Below are 22,994 nucleotides of genomic sequence, written 5' to 3'. Positions count from 1 at the left end.
CAGATCAGTCAACATTCATTATTCATTTAAATCTAATAAGATTAATAAATGGCAGCACAATCATGTTTTACGATGTCTAATTAAATGATGCATTCATGTATGATAAGATATAATAATTAAAAACATTAAATGCTCTTTTAAAATGTCAAACAACTACCTGAACAAAAAAAATGTAGCAATTTAGTTAAATTAAAAAATAGTTATATTTAAATTGTACTAAATAGTGAGCATAACGTTAACCAACAGATCAGATAAACATTTAGAGAAGTTTCCGTTTATCAAGAATTAAGGAGCTTACCTAAATACTAGCATTCTACTTGTAACAGAAACTAGATTCAGTAGGAAACAGCGTTACATTTGTTAAACTAACTAATAACTTTTAGGTAGTTAATTCTTAGAGAAATTAATATATATTTCATTTAGTTAGTTAATTACATGTCTACAATGGATTATTTACTTTTATTTTACAATTTCTACTATTAACTTTAGTCTAAACTAAAATTTAGTAAAATGTTTTAATAGACAAAACTTTGTAAAATGTATAAATGGGCAAACACTACTTTGCATAATTAAATACTCAAATTCTCTAAAAAGTAAGTCGGAAGACATTCATTTCACTTCATTCTAAATTTCTGAATATCCTTATTATGTTAAAGCTCATTTTAATTTTCTCTAGAAGAGCAACTATTTCTTTTATTTTTTTAAATATTTGCAATCCACTTTATGTAAAGTTTACTTATTTAACAGGTGCTTAACCCAATATCTTTGTTAAATGATGATGAACTAGAAGTTAATATCAGTTGTGACAGCCTTGTGACAGAAAGATAGTTGTGATAGGGAATGGCTATAAAACTAAATCTTCTGCCATCTAGAAACACTACAAACACTAGAAGGTAAAAAAGTTATAAGATTTTTTATATGCATTTAATGCTATAGTACACAATGATGGCAGTATGCACCAGTCTTGTGTTGCCAGTTAATAGTTGACACAAATATTATATGTTTATGCCTTTTAATGATACTTAAATAGTGACAATTAAAATTATTAGAAGACAAAACTTGCCCTGTCATCTCTTAATGATGAGATTTTCAGATAAGCAGGCTAAACGTAAGCAGTTCGTAAGTTAACCTCATCGCTTGTATGAGAATGCATGGAATGACCTGAGATGGAGTTCCTGGTGCAATAAATGGGAGCTAAGTTATAATGTTCCCTTTAAGAAGGGAACCTAAACACCTATTAGGCCATACAATAAGTGGTAGCAGTGCTAGGGGGAACCAGATACGCCCCGAATACTGTAATAATAACAACAATTTCCAAGGGGCATCATTGAGCTTGTTATTGTTTTGCTTAGCAACAAACCCCTAGACAAACATGTGAAAGTGAGTCTAGCATGAATTGATTTTTAATTAGAGACGCCATTCTCTCACTTCTGATTTACTGGGAGAAAACAATATTCTTCTTGCCCACAGAAACTACATGAATTGTTTCTATTGGTGCAGGTCTTTATCATTGATATCAAGTTGAGGTCCTAGACAAGTGCAGTACATTAGTCAAGAAAGAAAGGATTTCAAACAGGAAAACAAGATTAGTAAGAAACCTAAAATTACCTAGACTTTTAGCCAGGAGAACAACACACTCATTTTTTAGGAATTTTCTCAAATAATAAGTACTCAAACCAGAGCTCAATGGCCGAGTTTTCGCGAATCTCATTCTGACATATTCCTTTAGTAAATTATCACGGTCTGACTCAGACTTGGAAGATTTACAGGGAACAATAAGTGTATATTAAAACTGTCCGGTAGGACAGTTGTATAAGGGTTGACCATCAAAAACTGCACGAAAAAGCGTAACGTTGAAAAACACCCAACTTTGACAATTTTTTTCTCTTTTTCTATAAAAGATAAAATTCCCAAATTTTCTTTAAATCTTACTCCAAACCCTCCTTCATAACTGTAATTTTTTTGCAACCACCCAGATCTAATAGGTTTCGAGAAAAAAGTTGCCGAAAATGAGCAAAAACCGCTTTTTCAAAAAATGTTCTTGTTCTTGTTCTTCTTCTTCTTGTTGTTCTTGTTGTTACCTTTTTTGTAAACAACGTAGCGCCTAAACGCGTGAACCGATTTTCATGAATGAGGTGTCATTCGATTCGGAATTTTATGTAGATGTGCCTTTTGGGGGTCTCGATGCTGTACACCGAATGGGAGAGGAGTTAGCCCCCTTTAAGTAAGGCCCCCTTCAAAATTATTATTACTAATTACTCTGTAAATCTTAGCCCGATTTTGATAAAATTTGGTAGGATGATGGGGTTAGGGCTCCCCTATGTAACATTAAAGCGACGATCTGCTCTTACACTAGTTAAGGGGAAGTATAGCAATCGTTTCAAATTATCGACACGTGAACTGATTTTCATGAATGAAGTGTCATTCGAATCGAAATTTTGTACAGATTTGCACTTTAAAAGTCTCGTCGCTATGCCTCATATGGAGGGGAGTTTGCCCCACCCAAGTAAGGCCGTTTCTAAAACTATTATTACCAATATTTCTATAACGCTTTGTCCGATTTTGATAAAATTTAGCACGAAGAAGTGATTAAAGCTCCTCTACATGGCTGTGAAGTGCCATCATGCTCTTACACCTACTAAGAGGAAGTACTGCAATCGTTAAAATTATCAATGGGTGAACCTATTTACATTAACTCCTTAACAAAAACTTACAGTTTAAAAAGTTAAGTATAAGGGTTGATTAAACGCCAAAAGGTACACAAATCAGCTAGTACCCAACATTTCATTCAAGCTTAGTTGATATAATTTAAGTAATTTTGCTGCTTTAACTTTTCCTTCACATTTTTTAGAATTTATTAGATGTCACAGACCCTTATGCTGGCCAGTTCGTTCATAATATTATTTGGTTATAATTATGATAAAGTGTATATTATATCTTCGTTTTTAAATAGGTACTTTATTTTAACTCTATTCCAAATTATTCTTCTGATTTATCTTTAATATGCCCTTTATTCTGAAGTTGTCACATCTTATACATGCATGTTAAAGTAGAAAAAGACAAAGTTAGAGTCGGCTACTGTTTAAATTTGAATCACGGAGGATTTAAAACAATATTTCAGACTTGAATTCGTCTTACCGAAATATTCGTGAGCACAAATAACACACAGTTAATAACAAGTAGATTATTCAACAACAATTATTCATTTCTCAATTGTAATTTAATTTTACTTATAGTAAAATACTGGAATAATTAGCTGTCCTAAAAGTATGCAATACTTATTTATTTTATATTACATAACATATATATAACATTGTGAGAAGAACAGCTACATTGAGAGTGTGATTGAAGAAAACTATATTATTTGCGATAGAGCCAGATAATTATTACCTATTATTATAAACGTTTGACTACTACATAAAATAACAATTACTTTAATCGAAGAATGAACTTAAACCGACGATTTTTATTAAAAATAAAATAATCGAAATCATTGATGTATGTTGGTGTAAGCATTTTTTTAAAAAAGTTTTTAAATTTTGTAGCCTCGTAATTTTTTTTATTTTTTATAACGTTTTCTTTTTAACCTGTAATTAATAGTTTGATTATTATAGATTAATAGATATTAAAGTCAATCTACAGTGCTACTTGAACAAATATTTTGTAGATGAAAATGGCCAGCATAAGGGTCTGTGACATCTAATAAATTCTAAAAAATGTGAAGGAAAAGTTAATGCAGCAAAATTACTTAAATTATATCAACTAAGCTTGAATGAAATGTTGGGTACTAGCTGATTTGTGTACCTTTTGGCGTTTAATCAACCCTTATACTTAACTTTTTAAACTGTAAGTTTTTGTTAAGGAGATTTTTGTACCTTTTGGATAGATTTTCATTTTTGTCTATTTTGCTAAGTTACATATCTGCTTTACTGTTTTTTTTAAATTTGGAATAAGCAATTCTATCATTATAACCTGATAAGGTGTTAAGTAGGAACCATAACTACCACTGGAGAGATCTTTTTAAAGAATGATTATAGTTGCGGTCCCCAAACCATCCTCAACAACAATTTTTTTGAGAAAGCCTTTTTATATAAAATAGGAAGGTATTTGTACGTAAAAAGCAAATTTAAACTGCGATTTCAGACCTTCCTTTTAAGAGGAGTAAGAAAAATAAACGGGCGATTACAGTACTTCTCCCTAAAAGGCAAAGAGGCAAAGATTTTGAATCGAACGACAATTCATTAATGTAAATAGGTTCACCCATTGATAATTTTAACGATTGCAGTACTTCCTCTTAGTAGGTGTAAGAGCATGATGGCACTTCACAGCCATGTAGTGGAGCTTTAATCACTTCTTCGTGCTAAATTTTATCAAAATCGGACAAAGCGTTATAGAAATATTGGTAATAATAGTTTTAGAAACGGCCTTACTTGGGTGGGGCAAACTCCCCTCCATATGAGGCATAGCGTCGAGACTTTTAAAGTGCAAATCTGTACAAAATTTCGATTCGAATGACACTTCATTCATGAAAATCAGTTCACGTGTCGATAATTTGAAACGATTGCTATACTTCCCCTTAACTAGTGTAAGAGCAGATCGTCGCTTTAATGTTACATAGGGGAGCCCTAACCCCATCATCCTACCAAATTTTATCAAAATCGGGCTAAGATTTACAGAGTAATTAGTAATAATAATTTTGAAGGGGGCCTTACATAAAGGGGGCTAACTCCTCTCCCATTCGGTGTACAGCGTCGAGACCCCCAAAAGGCACATCTACATAAAATTCCGAATCGAATGACACCTCATTCATGAAAATCGGTTCACGCGTTTAGGCGCTACGTAGTTTACAAAAAAGGTAACAACAACAACAACAACAACAACAACAACAACAAGAAGAAGAAGAAGAACAAGAACAACAACAATTTCTGAAAATGCCGTTTTTGCTCATTTTCGGCAACTTTTTTCTCGAAATCTATTAGGTCTGGGTGGTTGCAAAAAAATTTCAGTTATAAAGGAGGGTTTGCTCTATATTTTAAAGAAAATTTGGGAATTTTATCTTTTATAGAAAAAGAGAAAAAAATTGTCAAAGTTGGGTGTTTTTTAACGTTACGCTTTTTCGTGCACTTTTTGACGATCAACCCTTATACAACTGTCCTACCGGACAGTTTTAATGAATTGTCGTTCGATTCAAAATCTTTGCCTTTTAGGGAGAAGTACTGTAATCGCCCGTTCATTTTTCTTACTCCTCTTAAAAGGAAGGTCTGAAATCGCAGTTTAAATTTGCTTTTTACGTACAAATACCTTCCTATTTTATATAAAAAGGCTTTCTCAAAAAAATTGTTATTGAGGATGGTTTGGGGACCGCAACTATAATCATTCTTTAAAAAGATCTCTCCAGTGGTAGTTACGGTTCCTACTTAACACCTTATCAGGTTATAATGATAGAATTGCTTATTCCAAATTTTAAAAAAAACAGTAAAGCAGATATGTAACTTAGCAAAATAGACAAAAATGAAAATCTATCCAAAAGGTACAAAAATCTCCTTAACAAAAACTTACAGTTTAAAAAGTTAAGTATAAGGGTTGATTAAACGCCAAAAGGTACACAAATCAGCAAGTACCCAACATTTCATTCAAGCTTAGTTGATATAATTTAAGTAATTTTGCTGCATTAACTTTTCCTTCACATTTTTTAGAATTTATTAGATGTCACAGACCCTTATGCTGGCCATTTTCATCTACAAAATATTTGTTCAAGTAGCACTGTAGATTGACTTTAATTAAAACTGTCCGGTAGGACAGTTGTATAAGGGTTGACCATCAAAAACTGCACGAAAAAGTGTAACGTTGAAAAACACCCAACTTTGACAATTTTTTTCTATTTTTCTATAAAAGATAAAATTCCCAAATTTTCTTTATAATATAGGGCAAATCCTCCTTTATAACTGTAATTTTTTTGCAACCACCCAGATCTAATAGGTTTCGAGAAAAAAGTTGCCGAAAATGAGCAAAAACGGCTTTTTCAAAAAATGTTCTTGTTCTTGTTCTTCTTGTTCTTCGTCTTCTTCTTGTTGTTCTTGTTACCTTTTTTGTAAACAACGTAGCGCCTAAACGCGTGAACCGATTTTCATGAATGAGGTGTCATTCGATTCGGAATTTTATGTAGATGTGCCTTTTGGGGGTCTCGGCCCTGTACATCGAATGGGAGAGGAGTTAGCCCCCTTTATGTAAGGCCCCCTCCAAAATTATTATTACTAATTACTCTGTAAATCTTGGCCCGATTTTGATAAAATTTGGTAGGATGATAGGGTTAGGGCTCCCCTACCTATCAATAAAGCGACGATCTGCTCTTACACTTGTTAAGGGGAAGTATAGCAATCGTTTCAAATTATCGACACGTGAACCGATTTTCATGAATGAAGTGTCATTCGAATCGAAATTTTGTACAGATTTGTACTTTAAAAGTCTCGACGCTATGCCTCATAAGGAGGGGAGTTTGCCCCACCCAAATAAGGCCCTTTCTAAAACTATTATTACCAATATTTCTACAAAGCTTAGTCCGATTTTGATAAAATTTAGCTCAAATAAGTGGTTAAAGCTCCTCTACGTGGCTGTGAAGTGCCATCATGCTCTTACACCTACTAAGAGGAAGTACTGCAATCGTTAAAATTATCAATGAGTGAACCTATTTACATCCATGAATTGTCGTTCGATTCAAAATCTTTGCCTTTTAGGGAGAAGTACTGTAATCGTTGTTTATTTTTCTTGCTCCTCTTAAAAGGAAGTGCTGAAATCGCAGTTTAATTTTGCTGTTTACGTACAAATACCTTCCTATTTTATTCAAAACGCTTTCTCAAAAAAATTGTTATTGAGGATGGTTTGGGGACCGCAACTATAATCATTCTTTAAAAAGATCTCTCCAGTGGTAGTTACGGTTCCGATTTAACACCTTATCAGGTTATAATGATAGAATAGCTTATTCCAAATTTTAAAAAATCTGTAAAGCAGACGTAACTTTGCAAATAGACAAAAAGGAAAATTTATCCAAAAGGTACAAAAATCTCCTTAAGAAAAACTTACAGTTTTAAAAGTTAAGTATAAGGGTTGATTAAACGCCAAAAGGTACACAAATCAGCAGTTCCCAACATTTCATTAATACTTCATTGATATAATTTAAGTAATTTTACTGCATTAACTTTTCCTTCACATTTTTTAGAATTTATTAGATGTCACAGACCCTTATGCTGGCCAGTTCATTCATAATATTTTTTTATTATAATTATGATAAAATGAGTGATGAATTATTCTGAGTAGTCACATATACATGCATGTTAAAGTAGAAAAAAACAAAGTTAGAGTCGGCCACTTTTTAAATTTCAATCACGGAGGATTCAAAACAATATTTCAGTCTTAAATTCGTCTTACCGAAATATTCGTGAGCACAAATAACATACATTTAATAACAAGTAGATTATTCAACAATATTTACTCATTTCTCAATTGTAATTTAATTTAGTCCCCCTAATTTTACTTATGGTAAAATACTGGAATAATTAGCTGTCCTAAAAATATGCATATCTTTATTTTCTTTATTTTATATTACATATATATAACATTGTGGGAAGAACACCTAGATTGAGAATGTAATTGAAGAAAACTATATTATTTGCGATAAAGCCAGATTATTTATTACTTATTATTACAAACGTTTGACTACAACATAAAATAACAATTACTTTAATCGAAGAATGAACTTAAACCAATGATTTTTATTTAAAAATAAAAATAAATGCATAAAATCATTGATGTAAAAAAAGTTTATGAATTTTTTAGCCTCTTATTTTTTTTATATTTTTTATAACGTTTTCTTTTTCACCTGTGATTAATAGTTTGATTATTATAGATAAATAGATATTACAGTCAATCTAAGTTAAATGGTGTGCTACTTGAGTAAATATTTTGTAGACGAAAATGGCCAGCATAAGGGTCTGTGACATCTAATAAATTCTAAAAAATGTGAAGGAAAAGTTAATGCAGTAAAATTACTTAAATTATATCAATGAAGTATTAATGAAATGTTGGGAACTGCTGATTTGTGTACCTTTTGGCGTTTAATCAACCCTTATACTTAACTTTTAAAACTGTAAGTTTTTGTTAAGGTATGATAAAGCAGGGGAAACATCGCAGCCATCCCAGCAGTATTAAGTATGCCTTACTTAAAATGTGTGCCTCAACCTATGCTTGAGTATGACAGTTGCAGAATACACTACGACCGAACGGTACTCACTGATAGAAAACAACCGGATGTTCTGCTGCGTCATAATAGGCGCAACACTGTAAATTAGGCGGAAATTGTTGTACCCGATCACTAACAACCTCCTTCAAGTTACAGGAGAGAAAAAACAAAAGTATGCGGAACTAGAATACGAAAATAGGACTTTGAGAAGTAGAGACTATCCTCTAGTAGTGCTTTTAGTACTTTCGGCAACAGGTATAATTCCATTAGAAGTACAAACTAGTATAGAAACCCTGGGATTGAACCAAAATGTTTATATCAAAAGTGGCGATCTTGATAGCAAGTAACATATTATCCGCATATTTTTGGTTGCCAAATAATATCTTGTCTTGGGCATCGTTGTTATAAACCAGGATATCTGATATTGGAATATAAATGATAATAATAATAATACCTAGGGAAGGGATTAGCTATACGGTTAGCGTACTGGAATCCCACGCGGAGGTCCCGGGTTTGAATCCAGCTGCTGACCCTTAGATTTTCTCTTCCTAGGAGCTTCTTACAGCTCACTGTCCGGTGATGGACAGTGTTGTCTGTAACGAGAGAACACTGTCCGGAGGCCGGTAGTGCACTGAAAAAAGCTCCGGGCGCCAATAACCTTAGATGTTGACGCGCCTTAATTTAAATAATAATAATAATAATAATAATAATAATAATAATACCTTCTAATATAGGGGAGGGATTAGCTATGTGGTTAGCATACTCGATTCCCACGCGGAGGACCCGGGTTCGAATCCAGCGGCTAACCCTTAGATTTTCTCTTCCTAGGAGCTACTTACAGCTCACTGTCCGGTGATGGACAGTGTTGTCTGCAACGAGAGAACACTGTCCGGAGGCCGGCAGTGCACTGGAAAAAGCTCATAAAGATAACATAAGGGCTGTATAACCACTAGATGAATTTTTATTCAAATACTTCATAATTACTATTGATGCATTCTGTTTGTAAATGCATTGCCAATATACTCTATAACATCAATATTTGATTTAACAAATTGTATTTGATACAATTAGTAAGAAATAAATAGCAATTTATTACAATTGGCTGAATATACTCCAAAACAGTCTTGGTTATTATTTTTTTTATACTTTTACTAAAAAGCTAAATTCACAACACAATACAAACTACAAATTTCTGATAATGTATTAAAAGTTGTACAGTTGATTGTAGTTGCAAAAAAAATGTAGAAATTTACTAAAAACAAATATTTTAAACATTTGTTTCCATATGAATGTAAATAATTTTTAAAATATCTTTCCAGGCACAGTTCAGCAAAATTGACCACTCACACTTATATCTCAAAAATATAAAATACATTCACTACTCCATATTAAAATATAGGAATATTTCCTTCTCCCAAGGGAATTCAGTAAAACAATAGAATGAACACAGGAATAAAGAGCCTTTGGTTCCCTACAAAAATAGAAAAATAATTTTTGAACTGTTTCATTTTTTTTTTTTTTTTTTACAATTGAATGGTTATATTTCTTGTTTTTCTTTTATTCATTGATTTCGACGCATACAATTTCGAAGTTTTTTTGGATTTGAGAGGTTATTAGAGAAATAAGGCAGTAAAATTTAATTAATCCTAATGTTTTGAGAACTATTTACATTAGACGAACAAAACTTTATCTGATTTTTATCTTTTTCTGTTCTTCATTTTATTCTCGATAAAAGTAATGTCTCGGACATTTTCTGCTCCTTACAATGGGTAATAATAAATTAATGAATAAACCAGAAGAGTTTAATAATGTTACTCAATAATAAAAACTTTCAATATTATGTCCAAGCAGCTCAAATGGGTATTAATGAGTGTGTAATGTCAAAAATAAGAGCTAAAGACCCGCCTGGGGCCTAAAAATTACGAAAGAAGTTAAAGATAGCTTTTTAGTACTGAAAACCCTTGATTAAAGTTAACAATCTGTTGTAAGATCATTCCACAAGTCCTTTGCAAGTTTCCTTGAGTTAGATGAACAGATGGACCTTTTGATAAAGGTGGAAAGAAGTTGGTTTGAATGTATAGAGACCTGGCACTAGTTCTGAACAGCCAATAATCTCTTTTTTTAATTTTTTTTACATTGATGAAATTTAAATAGACCTTTTCTACAATTAGTGCGTCATCTACAGCATACACGAATATATTAACATTTTAGAGTGTGTAAATTTTATTAATTTTTATACGTTATACTTGTTTGGCAATAAAACAAAACGTTAACAAAGAAATATTTTATTCACACACCCAACGTATTTTAGCAATGTTTAAAGAAAGTAAAATGAAAAGCTAAAGTGAAAATTAGGACACATGCTACACTTTTTCATCATTATAATTATTATTAGAAATAGAAAAACATGACATGCGTGATATAAAACTGTTAGCACTTGATTTATGAAACTAGAAACGTATACAATCTTATCATTTTGTTACGAATGTCAGCAGCATACAGTCCTGACGAGAACAGAACAAAAGATCTTAAACATGTTATCTTTTTGCTAACAAAAAAATTTTATTACTAAAGTTTGGTCATTTGGAGTATTAGAAACTTTCTAGAATTAAATGATTTATTATTTAAATTATTGAGGTTATACTTGGGGTGATGAGAGATTCTTATCACAAGAGATATTCTTTGTAGCCATTCCTGGGACTGCTTTTAGCTATTTGGGTCAAATCCACAGGCAAACATAGCTCTTTATCTTTCAAACATAGCATGTTTTTATTGCTATATTATAAATATTGTAGACTTGACAACTGTATGCTCTGAACAAAGCATTAAAGCATAAATTCCATATAGTTCCACTTGAGAGAACCATTGTTTCATAGATTGTCCTAGTGTACCGAGTTTCGCCCATAAGTCTCACTTTTACTACAATTTTGTCTACTATAAACCCTATGAACTCAATCAGAAGGATGAATGGTGCAGCTATCCAAGTGCAATTTTAAGTTGTATCTTAATTTCTGAAATTTAATTCTGGCTCGTACTAGGAAAATAAACGTAAAGAAATAATAATGTTTTAAAATATCAACTGATTAAAATTTGATTTAATTTATACTTAAGAATACTGGCTGGGACCGAGAAAAGTAGCGGTGTGCCGCAGGGAACATTCTTGCGGGTCGCAGGTTGTTCTCTGCTGATTTGAGTTTATACTTCCATTTGAAGGGATCAATGGAGCCCGCACTTTTTCCCTCTAGCCTGGAAACTCCAAAATTTGGATTATATCTTTATGCTTACGCTTTAACTTTATAAATAGAAGAGTTTTATTTTAATCCACTTCCATTTTTTTTGCTTATGCTCGTAGAATAATTTATTTTTGAATTTCTAAAGAATATTGTTTATTTACTGAATAAAATATTGTACAATAACTTTGAGAAAGGCTTATTTTTGGTGACTACTTCATAATTTCAATAGGATTTCAGACTGAGTCCATGAACTGACAAGACAGAAGACACACCAACCCTTTAATGATGTAAAATATTACATTGTAAATTAGCCCTGAAGATGACCTAGTTCCTTAGGTCAGGGGTCGGCAACCCGCGGCTCGCGAGCCGCATGCGGCTCTTTTATCCAAATTGTGTGGCTCTTCAGCCTGTCCAAAATATATTGTATATTTTAATTTTTAATGAAACAAATGAAAAGTTCATTTATTAAAGTAAAGATATTTTTTCAAAAATGAATTTAAATGTGATAAGTTTGAAATTGAATTAAAATAAAGTACGTAATTATATAATATTTTCATCCAAACACAGGTTTAGTTATTATTTATTTGTTTATTTACTTTCTAATATGTAAAAAGTAAATATATAAAACATTTATATGTTATTGAATATCATAAAGTAATAATTTGAGATTACAAATGATCTACAGAGTTCTTTACACCTCATCCTTGCGGCTCTTGGTAAGATTTATTAAAATTATTTAAAGAAAAATGGCTCTCTACTTGAAATAGGTTGCCGACCCCTGCCTTAGGGCGAAAGCTCGGCGTAATAAAAATATATCATGACTGAAACTGGCAGTTATTTTTTCATCCTATTTTGAGTAAGACCATTTTTAAAAAAAAAAAAAAAAAAAAAAAATGATAAAGTCCCATTTACTTAAATGTGAAACGTTAAAAAATGGCTAGTTTTTGCATTAAAATTATTATAGAACCATACTTCAAGGAAATCCCAAGGTCACTGTGTATTTGGCTTTGTATGACTTAACATCTAAATAAGTCCACTGCGCATGTCCACAAACAGCGGATGTTTTTGCGAAATAAGAATGTTTTTATGAATACTAAAAGAGATGAAATGATTTTTAGTTAGAACGGTAGAGCTGGTAGTATCATACACTTCATTCATATGTATACGAAACATCTAACTATGAATATGTGTAGATTTACAGAAACTCTGTGTTATGTTTTTGTGTAAAACCGTTTTGTTAAATAGATTGTGGTGTGTATATTTCAATATATATTTAACAAAACAAATGTACAGGAATTTGCAGGATGAAGTATGTTTTGGGTAATTTTGTTTGTATTGGTCCCTTTTTGGTATTATACAAGAGTGTTGCACGGTTAGACTAATGCCGGACTAATGTTGCCATTTCTAACCAGAACAGATATTATTGCTGCTCTGATGTACACTTTGTAATACTAGACATGAAAAGGACAACTACTGAAAGGTCGCGCCTGAGATGGCATTCAGGTGATGATGTACTGAGGGTTCTTATGGGAACATTGTGAGTTAATATCTGTCTCCTGTAGTATAATATTGTTAAAAGATAAAATACATTTTTCAACAATAAGTTTTAGATGATAGCTAACAAAAACAAAAAACCCGCCTTTTTGTATTCTAAGAAAGGCAAAGAACAGACCTTTTTTTAAAAAAAACAAATTATCCTAGGCAAACTACTTAATAAGGTGTGTATAATGTAAAGTTTTGGTAGTTTTAGTACAGAAACACAAAATTTGCTTTAAATTTAGGTTTGCTCTTATTAAACAAAGAGCGAGTCTAACTACATACTTAGCAATATTGGAAATAATGTTCATACCTGACAATGGTTTTATTCTCTTAAAATAAACAGAAATGTCACATTTTAAAATGAATGTTGTCGACATTTAACGTTTCTTACAAAATAGTTTCAGAAAAAAAGAAGTTTATATTATTTACTCTCAGACGAAAAATCCTACCTCCTATCATCTTGAACCAAACCCCTATACCAACTGTGGACAAAGTACGCTACCTTGGACTGCACCTTGACAAACGGTTGACATGGAATCCCCATACTAGACTGAAAAGACAAGAAACTAACCAACGCTACAAAACTTCTCGCCAGATTGCTTGACAAACGTTCGAAACTTAACCTACATAACAAAAGACTTTTATATCTACTGTTACTGCGACCTATTTGGTCATACGGCATCGAAGTATGGGAATCGAATAAGCGTTCCAACTCACTACGCCTCCCAGACATTACAGTCAAAAATACTTAGAAAACTTCTTAACGCTCCGTTCTATGAATCTAACCTCACTTATCCTATCTTCCTCCACATTACTAGGTAATCCTCTGAGGAGATTGAAGAGAAGATGGCCTCGTGATCTTCTCTTATCGTGAGAGCAAAGCACATTACTGGAGTGGCACCACTGGGTGCCTTCTCCACTCATGATTTTCTTCTATTTCTTTTTTCTTTTACCATATTTGTTTGTTGCAACAACTGTCACACTTCAGAATTTGAAGATTTTATATCACCAGTTTTCTGGCTATTGCATAAATTTTATATACATTCAATCCCATCCATTCCTGCAAGCCCTAGAAAATAGTGCCCAAAGCTATTGTTTGATATTGATTACTTGCCTCTATCAAAGAAATATGCCAGTTGTTCGTCAACTACCAAAATAACAAGAACATAAAAGTATAAAGGTTAAAAGATCCACAGGTGGCTTGTCATCTACTATACTCCTTTAGTATGTTATATGCAATGGAAATTTATCACGACTTCAAAGAGAAAAATATTCTTATAGCAAAGTTCCAGGCAAACAGGATAAAAGGAGTTCTTCCTTGCTTCCTTACTTAATAAAACTGAAATATTTATTTTACTTCTCCCCCCACCACCTGAAAAGAGAATTTGCAAAAATGTTGCAAAATAACTTAAAAGGAAATCTACATTCAAGCAATAAAAAATAAGTTTATTTTGTTACAGGAATTGAAGATATGGAAGCAAATTATACTAAATCAAATGCCCGTTTACTTGAAGAGGTAAGAACCTTACCTTTGTATACTTAATCTTTACATTTTATTATTTTGCTTTTTTCTCTCTCTCTCTGTAAATTTATTTTTGAAATGCTGTTTTCATTACAATCACAAACATTTCAAGATGGATTATTGTTTAGTTTTTAGAAAACTTCAGTTACAGATAACATTATTTTGGTAAATAAACCACAAAATTTTGACAATTAATAGTTCTAGCGAATTCTTCTTACAGTATTTTCATATTCATGAAGTTTTAAACTGGGTTTACTTTGCCAATTAGCTCATGGAAGAAACGGCATTTAGATTAATATCTGAATAAAAAATTATCTCCCAAAAAACTAACATTTTTGGCTAGTTTTTAGACAATCTTGCTTTAGAACAGTGGTCGCCAAACTTTTGAGCGTGTGAGCTAGCATAGCATTTATAAATCTTCTAGTGAGCTACCAAGGAATACTGGACGAAAGAAAGTACGCAAAATGGAATTAACACACGTTTATTGCCTACAAACATACATTTCTAGTATTAAAATCTACATATCTGACAGTAAGTGTAACAAAAAGTTAAAATGTACATTTCAATGAGAGGAGTGGAACTGTTTTTGGTCATCAAGTATTTTCTTGAAGTTTGGAGAGTATGTTGTAGCAGCCATTCTGATTCAAATGCCCGTTTACTTGAAGAGGTAAGAACCTTACCTTTGTCCAAATGTTCATCGGTCAGTCTGTTTCTATATTTGCTTTTTATGAACTTCATACTTGAAAAAGATGCTTCACACAAGTAGGTAGAGCTGAACATAGCTTTCAACCTCAATGCAACTTGAATTACAATTGGATATTTTTCTTTGGGGACTAGAGGCCAAATATTTCCAGTGGTGAAGGGTTCTTAGAGACAGATCATTTTCAAAAACGACAAATTCCATTTCAACTGCAGCCTGATCCTCCACCGAAATGTCTTACAACACAAGCTGAGAAATCTTCTGCATCGATCTCTACAAAAGGAGAGTTGACGAATTGTACCACAATCAATATCCTTTTAAAATCTTGGAATCGTTGATCGAATTGTTGTCTTAAGTCTGAAAGAATTTCTGGCTACACGAGTGACAACTGACTGCGTACTGCGCGGCTGCAGCCAGACCACAAGCAACTCAGGGTTGCCAACCCGAGCGTGGCCGTGAGCTACCCAAAATTACCCCGCGAGCTACCGGTAGCTCGCGATCGACTATTTGGCGACCACTGCTTTAGAAATTCTTAGGTATCTAAGTGGATAAATAAAATAATGCTCCTAAGAATTCTTAAAATTCTATAACCACTTACAGATTTGAAAAAGTCTGAACAGAAATACTATTCAAAGATAGATTTAGAGCCTGTTTAACCTCTTTGAGGGGAACGTAGTGGATTAAGAAGTGATAGTAAAAGCTGCTGCCATTTCTCTCGGGAAGAAAAAATATTTAAGCTTGACCTTAAAGGTTCCAGTACTTTAGTACATCAAAGATGGCTCTGAGCCAGATAAAAGAGGCTAAATTTGTCAAATTTCTCTTCTTATTATAATATTTATATATTTTTTTACATATAAAATTCTAAATTCTTTAAAACAAATTTGAAAGAAATAAGTTGCTGATAAATGAAATAGTTTATAAATAATCCAGTCTATTATATTACTATTGTTACTATTATTACACACACTAGAATCTCCAGTAACACTCTCTTGGGCATTAATTTAGTTTCTAAGTCTAGCAAAGAGCTTAGAAATTTAACCTTCCATCGGGCGCAATATGTTTGTAACACCGTAGGACGCAGCTAATCTGTGAGATTAATGACCCAATAGCTGTTAATTTCATCAACAATGTTTTGGAAACGTAAGGAAAATTTCAGTTTTTCTTTAAAAAAAAACTCGTAAAGTGGAACAGAACATTAATGTGAATAGAAAAATCAGTCATCCCTAATTTTGAGGTGCACATTTATGAATGAATGTGTGAGATGGTTTATTTGCATTATCCAAGAAATTTTTTTCGGCATTGATGCCCGCCTATGTTCAGAAGAGCGAAAGAATGACCATGAACCATCTCCGAACGTTTCTGTCCGACGTTGTCACCCACTATAACAGGCAAACGCCATAAAATATGGCTCCCTCGTCTAACACTAAAAGTACGTTTTCTTAACCGACAATTTGGTTACTTTATCTGTACATACGCACTCAAATTCATCCGCATCATGATCTAAAAATGAAAAAAAGCTTGTTTAGTGTCCGAATCCCCTTCTCTTTCTTCTATTCAGTATTATTCAACAAAAGACACTCGTTGCAAAAATAGTCAATAAGTAGAAAACTGTTTTTTAAATGATAATATGTACTTTGTAACAGTTTTTGGTCAGAAAACTTGAAAAATTTCAATACCCGAAGTATAAGACCATCGGGCGCAACCAATCTGACAGATTACGCGGACGCTAAGTAACACCACCTAACTCAGAGTAAAACACCGACGGGCCGTTCGGTTAGAAGAAAGTAAAAAAGGAAGCTACTGAGGGCCATGGCTCATTCTAAGAAATACCTGAGTTGCTATCAATAAGAAAAAGCCCTCTTCATCTCACAGATTAAATGCGCCCGATGGAGGGTTAATATTTTGACGAATCATTTCGTCTTCTTTTAATTGAGAGCAATTTCTTATTTAACTTTCATTTAAACTTCTAGAATACTTTTGGTTATAGTAAATTCTGTTCTAGTTCATTACTAGTACTGAAGTGTTATCACTAATTCACATATTTTTAATATTTCACTGCAATTTTTATAAGTAATTTCTGTAATATTAACAAATTTAACCTTTATGATCTTTATTAATAGCTTGTTAAATTTAAATCAGATAGCAGCTGTAAACTTTTCTTTTTTTTAAATTTTACGACTCATCTCGACTTGATGCTGGAAAAAGAAAGGAAGAATCATGGTAGCTCCGCCTAATCAGTTCATGAAAACAAATTAAAAAAGCAGTTCTAATATTTTTATTAAAGATAAAAATTGTTGGTTCGTGAATAAGAGCGTTTATAATCGTTTAAAATAATTTTTTTCCTCCAGGTGCTTTGCTCTTAAAAAAAAAAAAAAAAAATATGGAGAAACGGGGATATCTCTTTGATGAAATCTTAGAGATCAGATTCTTAACCATATTTCTAGGCAGGTTCTTTTCTTATACTTTAATTTATCACTCACTCACTCTTCGGCGCTACAGCCCTTGTAGGGCCTTGGCCTCATTCAACACTTTATCCCAGTCGGATCTATCCATTGCTTTCCTTCGCCACTGTCTGACGCGTAGCTTATCCAAGTCCTCCTCCACTTTCTCCAGCCATTTCAATCTCGGCCTCCCTCTAGGTCTACGCCCACCGGGATGACCCTCATAGGCCTTTCGCGGAGCTCTTCCTTCCTCCATCCGGTGTAGGTGTCCCAGCCAACGTAGTCTTCCGATCTTTATACCTTTGACCACATCTGCCTCCTCGTACAGCGCCATCAACTCTGCATTTTTTCTACTTCTGTACGTGCCATTCTCCACTACTGGGCCATAAATTATTCTTAATACTTTCCTTTCCCAGCATCGGAGAGCACGTTCATCAGCTGCCGTAAGAGTCCATGTTTCTGAGCCATAAAGGAGCACAGGTTTTATGATGGTCTTGTATATCACTATCTTGGCCTTTCGGGACACATTTCTATTTCGGAGGGTTGCGCTCAACGCCCACAGACATCTGTTTGCTGCAGCAATTCTATTTATAATGTCTTCTCTTATTTCATTTTTGGACGTTAGCGTAGCTCCTAAATACTTAAAACTTTTCACCCCCTCAAAACTGTGCTGTGAAGCCTGCAGGTTGCCATACCTTCTTGCCCTTCTTGTGGTTACTAAGTACTTCGTCTTGAGCTCATTTACCTTTAGACCAAACGGTGCCGCACCACTTTCCAAATCGGCGAATGCATCCTTTAGAGCTCCAGCAGACCTTGCGATGATAGCCACGTCATCCGCATATGCCAGATATTGGACCGTTCTATTATAGATAGATCCACTTGTACTCGTGGTGCTGTTGTTACGTACGGCCATTTCCAGTACTAAATTAAACAGCACAGGCGACATTGGGTCACCCTGCCTTAGGCCCTGGCTTATAGGGAAGGAACATGACAGCTCCCCTTGCACCATCACCTTAGCAACTGTGTGACTTAAGGTCATTCTAATCAGTCTTATAATTTTAAATGGGACACCCAATACTTTGAGGCAGCTCACAAGTCCCACACGGGATACAGTATCATATGCCATGGCAAAATCCACATACAGCTGGTGGAGGTCTAGATTATTCTCATAGAACTTTTCTAAAATCGATCTCATAGTGAAAATGTGGTCAGTAGTTGACCTTCCTTTACGGAATCCGCACTGGTATTCACCCAAAACCTTTTCAGCACTTATATTTATTCTTTCAGACAGGATACAAGCGAAGATCTTATACACTGTACCCAACAAAGAGATACCTCTGTAGTTCATACAACTTTGCCTTTTACCTTTCTTGAATACGGGGCAAATCAAAGCCGAGTCCCAATCCCTTGGCATTTTCTCTCGTATCCAAACCGAAAGGATTAAATCATACACTTTTTCTTGCAGTAGTTCTCCACCATGCTTTAGCATTTCTACAGAAATTTTATCTTCCCCTGGCGCCTTATTATCTTTCATTGCCGCTAGGGCATAATCAAAATCCTCTCGAGAGGGTGGTTCCGCATCATCATCTAGGGGTATTTCCTCCTGATCCAAATCCGTTTGAACTCTACCGCCATTCAACACCTCGTTGAAATGTTTCATCCACCTATTCAGAACCTCCTCTTTTCCGCTCACCAGCTCTCCAGCCTTGTTCTCAATGTATCCGAGTTTCGGTTGATAACCCCTCTTTATATTCCCTACTTTCTTATAAAACTTTCTACTTCTCTTACTGTCGAAATCACTCTGAATCTCCTCCACCATTCTTTTTTCTGCCTCTCTCTTCTTTCTACGACAAACCAGTCTGGCTCTTGCTCTCATTTCACGATACTCCTGTCCGCTTACTCTTGTTTTCCTAACTAACATTCTCTGCCTTGCATCATTTCTTAATTTTAAAATGTCAGCGACTTCGTCGTCATACCAATCATTTCTTGCCGCTTTCTTTCGCTCTCCTATTACCTCCGCCGCTGCGGTTTGCACTGCTACTTTTATCCTATTCCAAACTGTATCTATTGTGTCATCACTATCCATCGTTGCTCCACTAGAGTTTTCCTGCAAACGTTCGTTTATCTTATTTTCAAATGTATTTCTTACTTGCTCATATTTAAGTTTATTCGTGTCATACATCTTCCTTTTTACACTTTTACTCCGGTTAAGGTTTGCCAATCTCTGTACTACTTTAGCTCTGACCAGAAAATGGTCAGAATCAACATCTGCACCCCTAAAACTCCTTACATCTTGTATGCTGGTAGCATGACGGGAATCAATTAGTACATGGTCGATTTGGTTTCTCGTCATACCGTCTGGCGAGACCCAGGTTTCCAAGTGGATTCTTTTGTGAGGGAAATATGTGCTAGCAACTTTCAAGCTTTTACCGGTGGCGAAATCTATCATTCTGAACCCGTTATCGTTTGTGATCTCATGCCTACTATGGTTTCCAATCACCGGCTTATACATACTTTCGTTACCCACCTTAGCGTTAAAGTCGCCAAGAACAATTTTTAAATCATACCTGGGAATATTATCGTACACTCGTTCCAACTCTGCATAGAAATCTTCCTTCACATCTGCATCTGCATCCTCTGTAGGTGCGTGGACGCTAATTAAGGTCATATTTGAAAACTTTCCTTTTATTCGTAACATACAGATTCTTTCGTTCACTGGTTGGAACCTTAGAATTAGATGTTTCTTCTGGTTGCTAACCGCAAAACCTGTACCCAGTATATTAGCCGTGCTACCGCTATTGAAGACTGTGTAATCCTTTAGTTGCGTGATTTCCGATTTCCTCCAGCGAATCTCTTGCAACGCTGTGATGTCTGATTGGTATTTCCGTAGCTCCTCCTCCAGCCTGCGACTGGCACCCGGCTGGTACAAACTTCTAACATTCCAAGTAGACAAATTCCATAATCCACGCCTAAGTCGTTTCCGTAAAAAATCAGTCCGGCTGTTATTATTTGTTGTAGTGTTTGTAATCATTGAGTTTCGGTTATGAGGATGATTGGCCCGCAGTAACCTAGCTTGATGGAGGGGCTGCCTCCTTAAGGCTATCAAGCTAACCTGTATCTCTTAGGGACGGTAGCCCTAAGGTGTGTCCTGTCAATGCCTTTGTGGTTTATGTATGTACTGTTGTGTGAATGTAAGGGTCTGAAGTGTGCGGATGTCGTGTGCTGTGTCGTTTACTGTTCTGGTGAGTGTGCATGGTGTACTGAACTGTGGTATCCCGTGGGGTCGCTACTCCCCAAGTAACTGCATGCAACAGCTACCCCTTGCGGGGAACTTTAATTTATAATTTATTAAAATTAAAATAAAAACACTTTTTACATAAGATACTGGTTTCACCAAGTTAAATATTGATCCCGTACTTACCTGAAAACCCCAATTCACACGAACAGCTAACAAACGCCCTTTGAATTGATTCAAAGTTAGAAGTTCCATTCTCTATAATTTAGATTGTTTTTTTGTTTTTTTTATTTTATAAGATTGATTTTAGAAGAGATAAGATCAAGTTGGTTTAATAGAGATTATTCTCTTCATTTTTCTCTAGTTTTTTCCGCCAAATGTGCCTTCAGTCAAACTTGTAAAAGTTAATCCTTATCTTATCTATAAAGTATTCAGAGTTTTTCTAAAGCTAAAGATCCAACAAAAAGTCTTTTTATTGCATTATCATAAAGTTTTCCCAGATGAGAAATAGATTTGCCACTTTTTCAGTAAGCTTGGCGTCACTGCAGGTATCCCAGCTCACCGAAGAATTCGGTAGTAAGTAAATAAACCTTGTGCGGAGAGGAATTAACTTGTTTACATTTAATAATAAAATATTATTGGCAACAGTTACATTAATGATCAAGTTCATCTCTTTTTAATTACCTTTTCCGATGTTGTTTGGAATAAAACTTGTGTTTAAACTAAATAGGAGAAAATGTTTATTTCTTCTACTTTATAATAAAGAAATACAACTGAATTGAAAAAAGTTACCATATTTGTTTAAACTTTGGCCATTATAAATTTTATAAAAACTAATTCTTTTATTTCAAACTTCAATTTAAAACAAATAATATAACCTCTAAATTATGTTCTTGAAAATTGAATAGAAAAAAGTTTATAACTGAAATGTTTGCTTTCGCTTAAAAAACAAAAAACAAAAAATTGCTGAAGATCCTTTGCCATTTTAACCAGAAAAAATTCGCTTGCAATAGTTAGCACGTGTCGTTTATCGACGCTTCGCTTGATCCGTATTTAGCTAGTAGTACATCTTTTAGGTCGCGGCGGATGTAGCTTTATAGCCATCCTCTATACTATTATGTTCTTAAAAGCATAATGTAAGTTGTCAACAACAGTTTAAAGCACTCTTCCAATTGTTGTTGACAAACATTCTACGTAGATCTCATTTTTATTGAACCAACAGAAAAACTATTCTCAGGACGTAGGGATAAAAGTTCGTTTAACAAAGGATAATAGATTCATTCTAATTAAGAAGAATGAAGATTTAACTAACAGCCACAAGTATTCACTTGATGATTGTTTGTTCATTCTACGTTTTATGAACGTAATATTTACCCTTAGGATAAAGTAATTTACATTCAAGTTTTAAATGTGTAGGAAGAAATTCCTAGATAGCAACACAAACCAAAGAGAAACTACCCAAATCTCACAATCTCTAGAACATAAGTGGGTTCTATCATTTTCTATCACCATCATTCTGCACTATAAAAACCTCGAAGTAATTCATAGTATGATGGAGCATTTGACTCAAAATTGATAGTTCAAATAGGAGAAGTTGTGAAAGGACGAGCCATCAAGAAAAAGAAGATTGCTCAGTTTATTGGCAAAAAAGTGCTGAAATGTTTCAGAAGATGGATAAACGTCGCATGTCGAATTCTTTTTATGTCTGGATAGAAATGAAAAGAAGAGATTATTGAAGCTATGACAAGTTCTAACTGATGATGATGAAATGCTACAATAAGAATTGGAAGAATCAAATTTGTTTAGTATAACTCCTGGATTTGACTATCTGTAATTAGACCAGCAATGCCTTAATGATAGCTTTATTAGAAGCTGTTAATATTAAAGTAATTCTATTTCAACTTTATTTAGAATGTATAGTATATTACGGTTCGCTTTTTTTTGCATTTTTAAGCCTAATAAATGGAAAAACAATACAGTTTTTTGCAAAACCAATGCATGCATTTTAAAGCTGAGGGAATTTCCGACAGATTGATGTACAGTAAGACCCCGCTTAACGCTGTTTCGTTTAGCGCTGTTTCGGTTTAG

General features: G+C 33.9%; 1 protein-coding gene across 7 annotated transcripts in view; it reads left to right on the top strand.

Moving 5' to 3' along the window:
- LOC141451250 (diuretic hormone receptor-like) overlaps positions 1 to 22,994 on the top strand; it is a 208,630-nt gene that overhangs the window by 150,121 nt on the left and 35,515 nt on the right. For 2 of the 7 annotated variants that reach the window (XM_074122501.1, XM_074122495.1), the window contains exons 1-2: positions 12,759 to 12,789; positions 14,469 to 14,524. In XM_074122501.1, the coding sequence (XP_073978602.1) occupies positions 12,774 to 12,789; positions 14,469 to 14,524 (72 nt within the window). In that variant the 5' untranslated portion in view covers positions 12,759 to 12,773. Of the gene's footprint in view, positions 1 to 12,435; positions 12,790 to 12,881; positions 13,007 to 14,468; positions 14,525 to 22,994 lie in introns of those variants that run through there. The other 5 variants (XM_074122497.1, XM_074122496.1, XM_074122500.1 and 2 more) reach the window with 4 other exon arrangements.

This window comes from Rhodnius prolixus, unplaced genomic scaffold (assembly GCF_049639745.1).
Source record: "Rhodnius prolixus isolate KJV_2025 unplaced genomic scaffold, Rpr scaffold_8, whole genome shotgun sequence".
Lineage (NCBI taxonomy): Eukaryota > Metazoa > Arthropoda > Insecta > Hemiptera > Reduviidae > Rhodnius > Rhodnius prolixus.
Note: the sequence above shows the minus strand (reverse complement) of the source record. Positions and strands in the feature narration are given on the sequence as shown.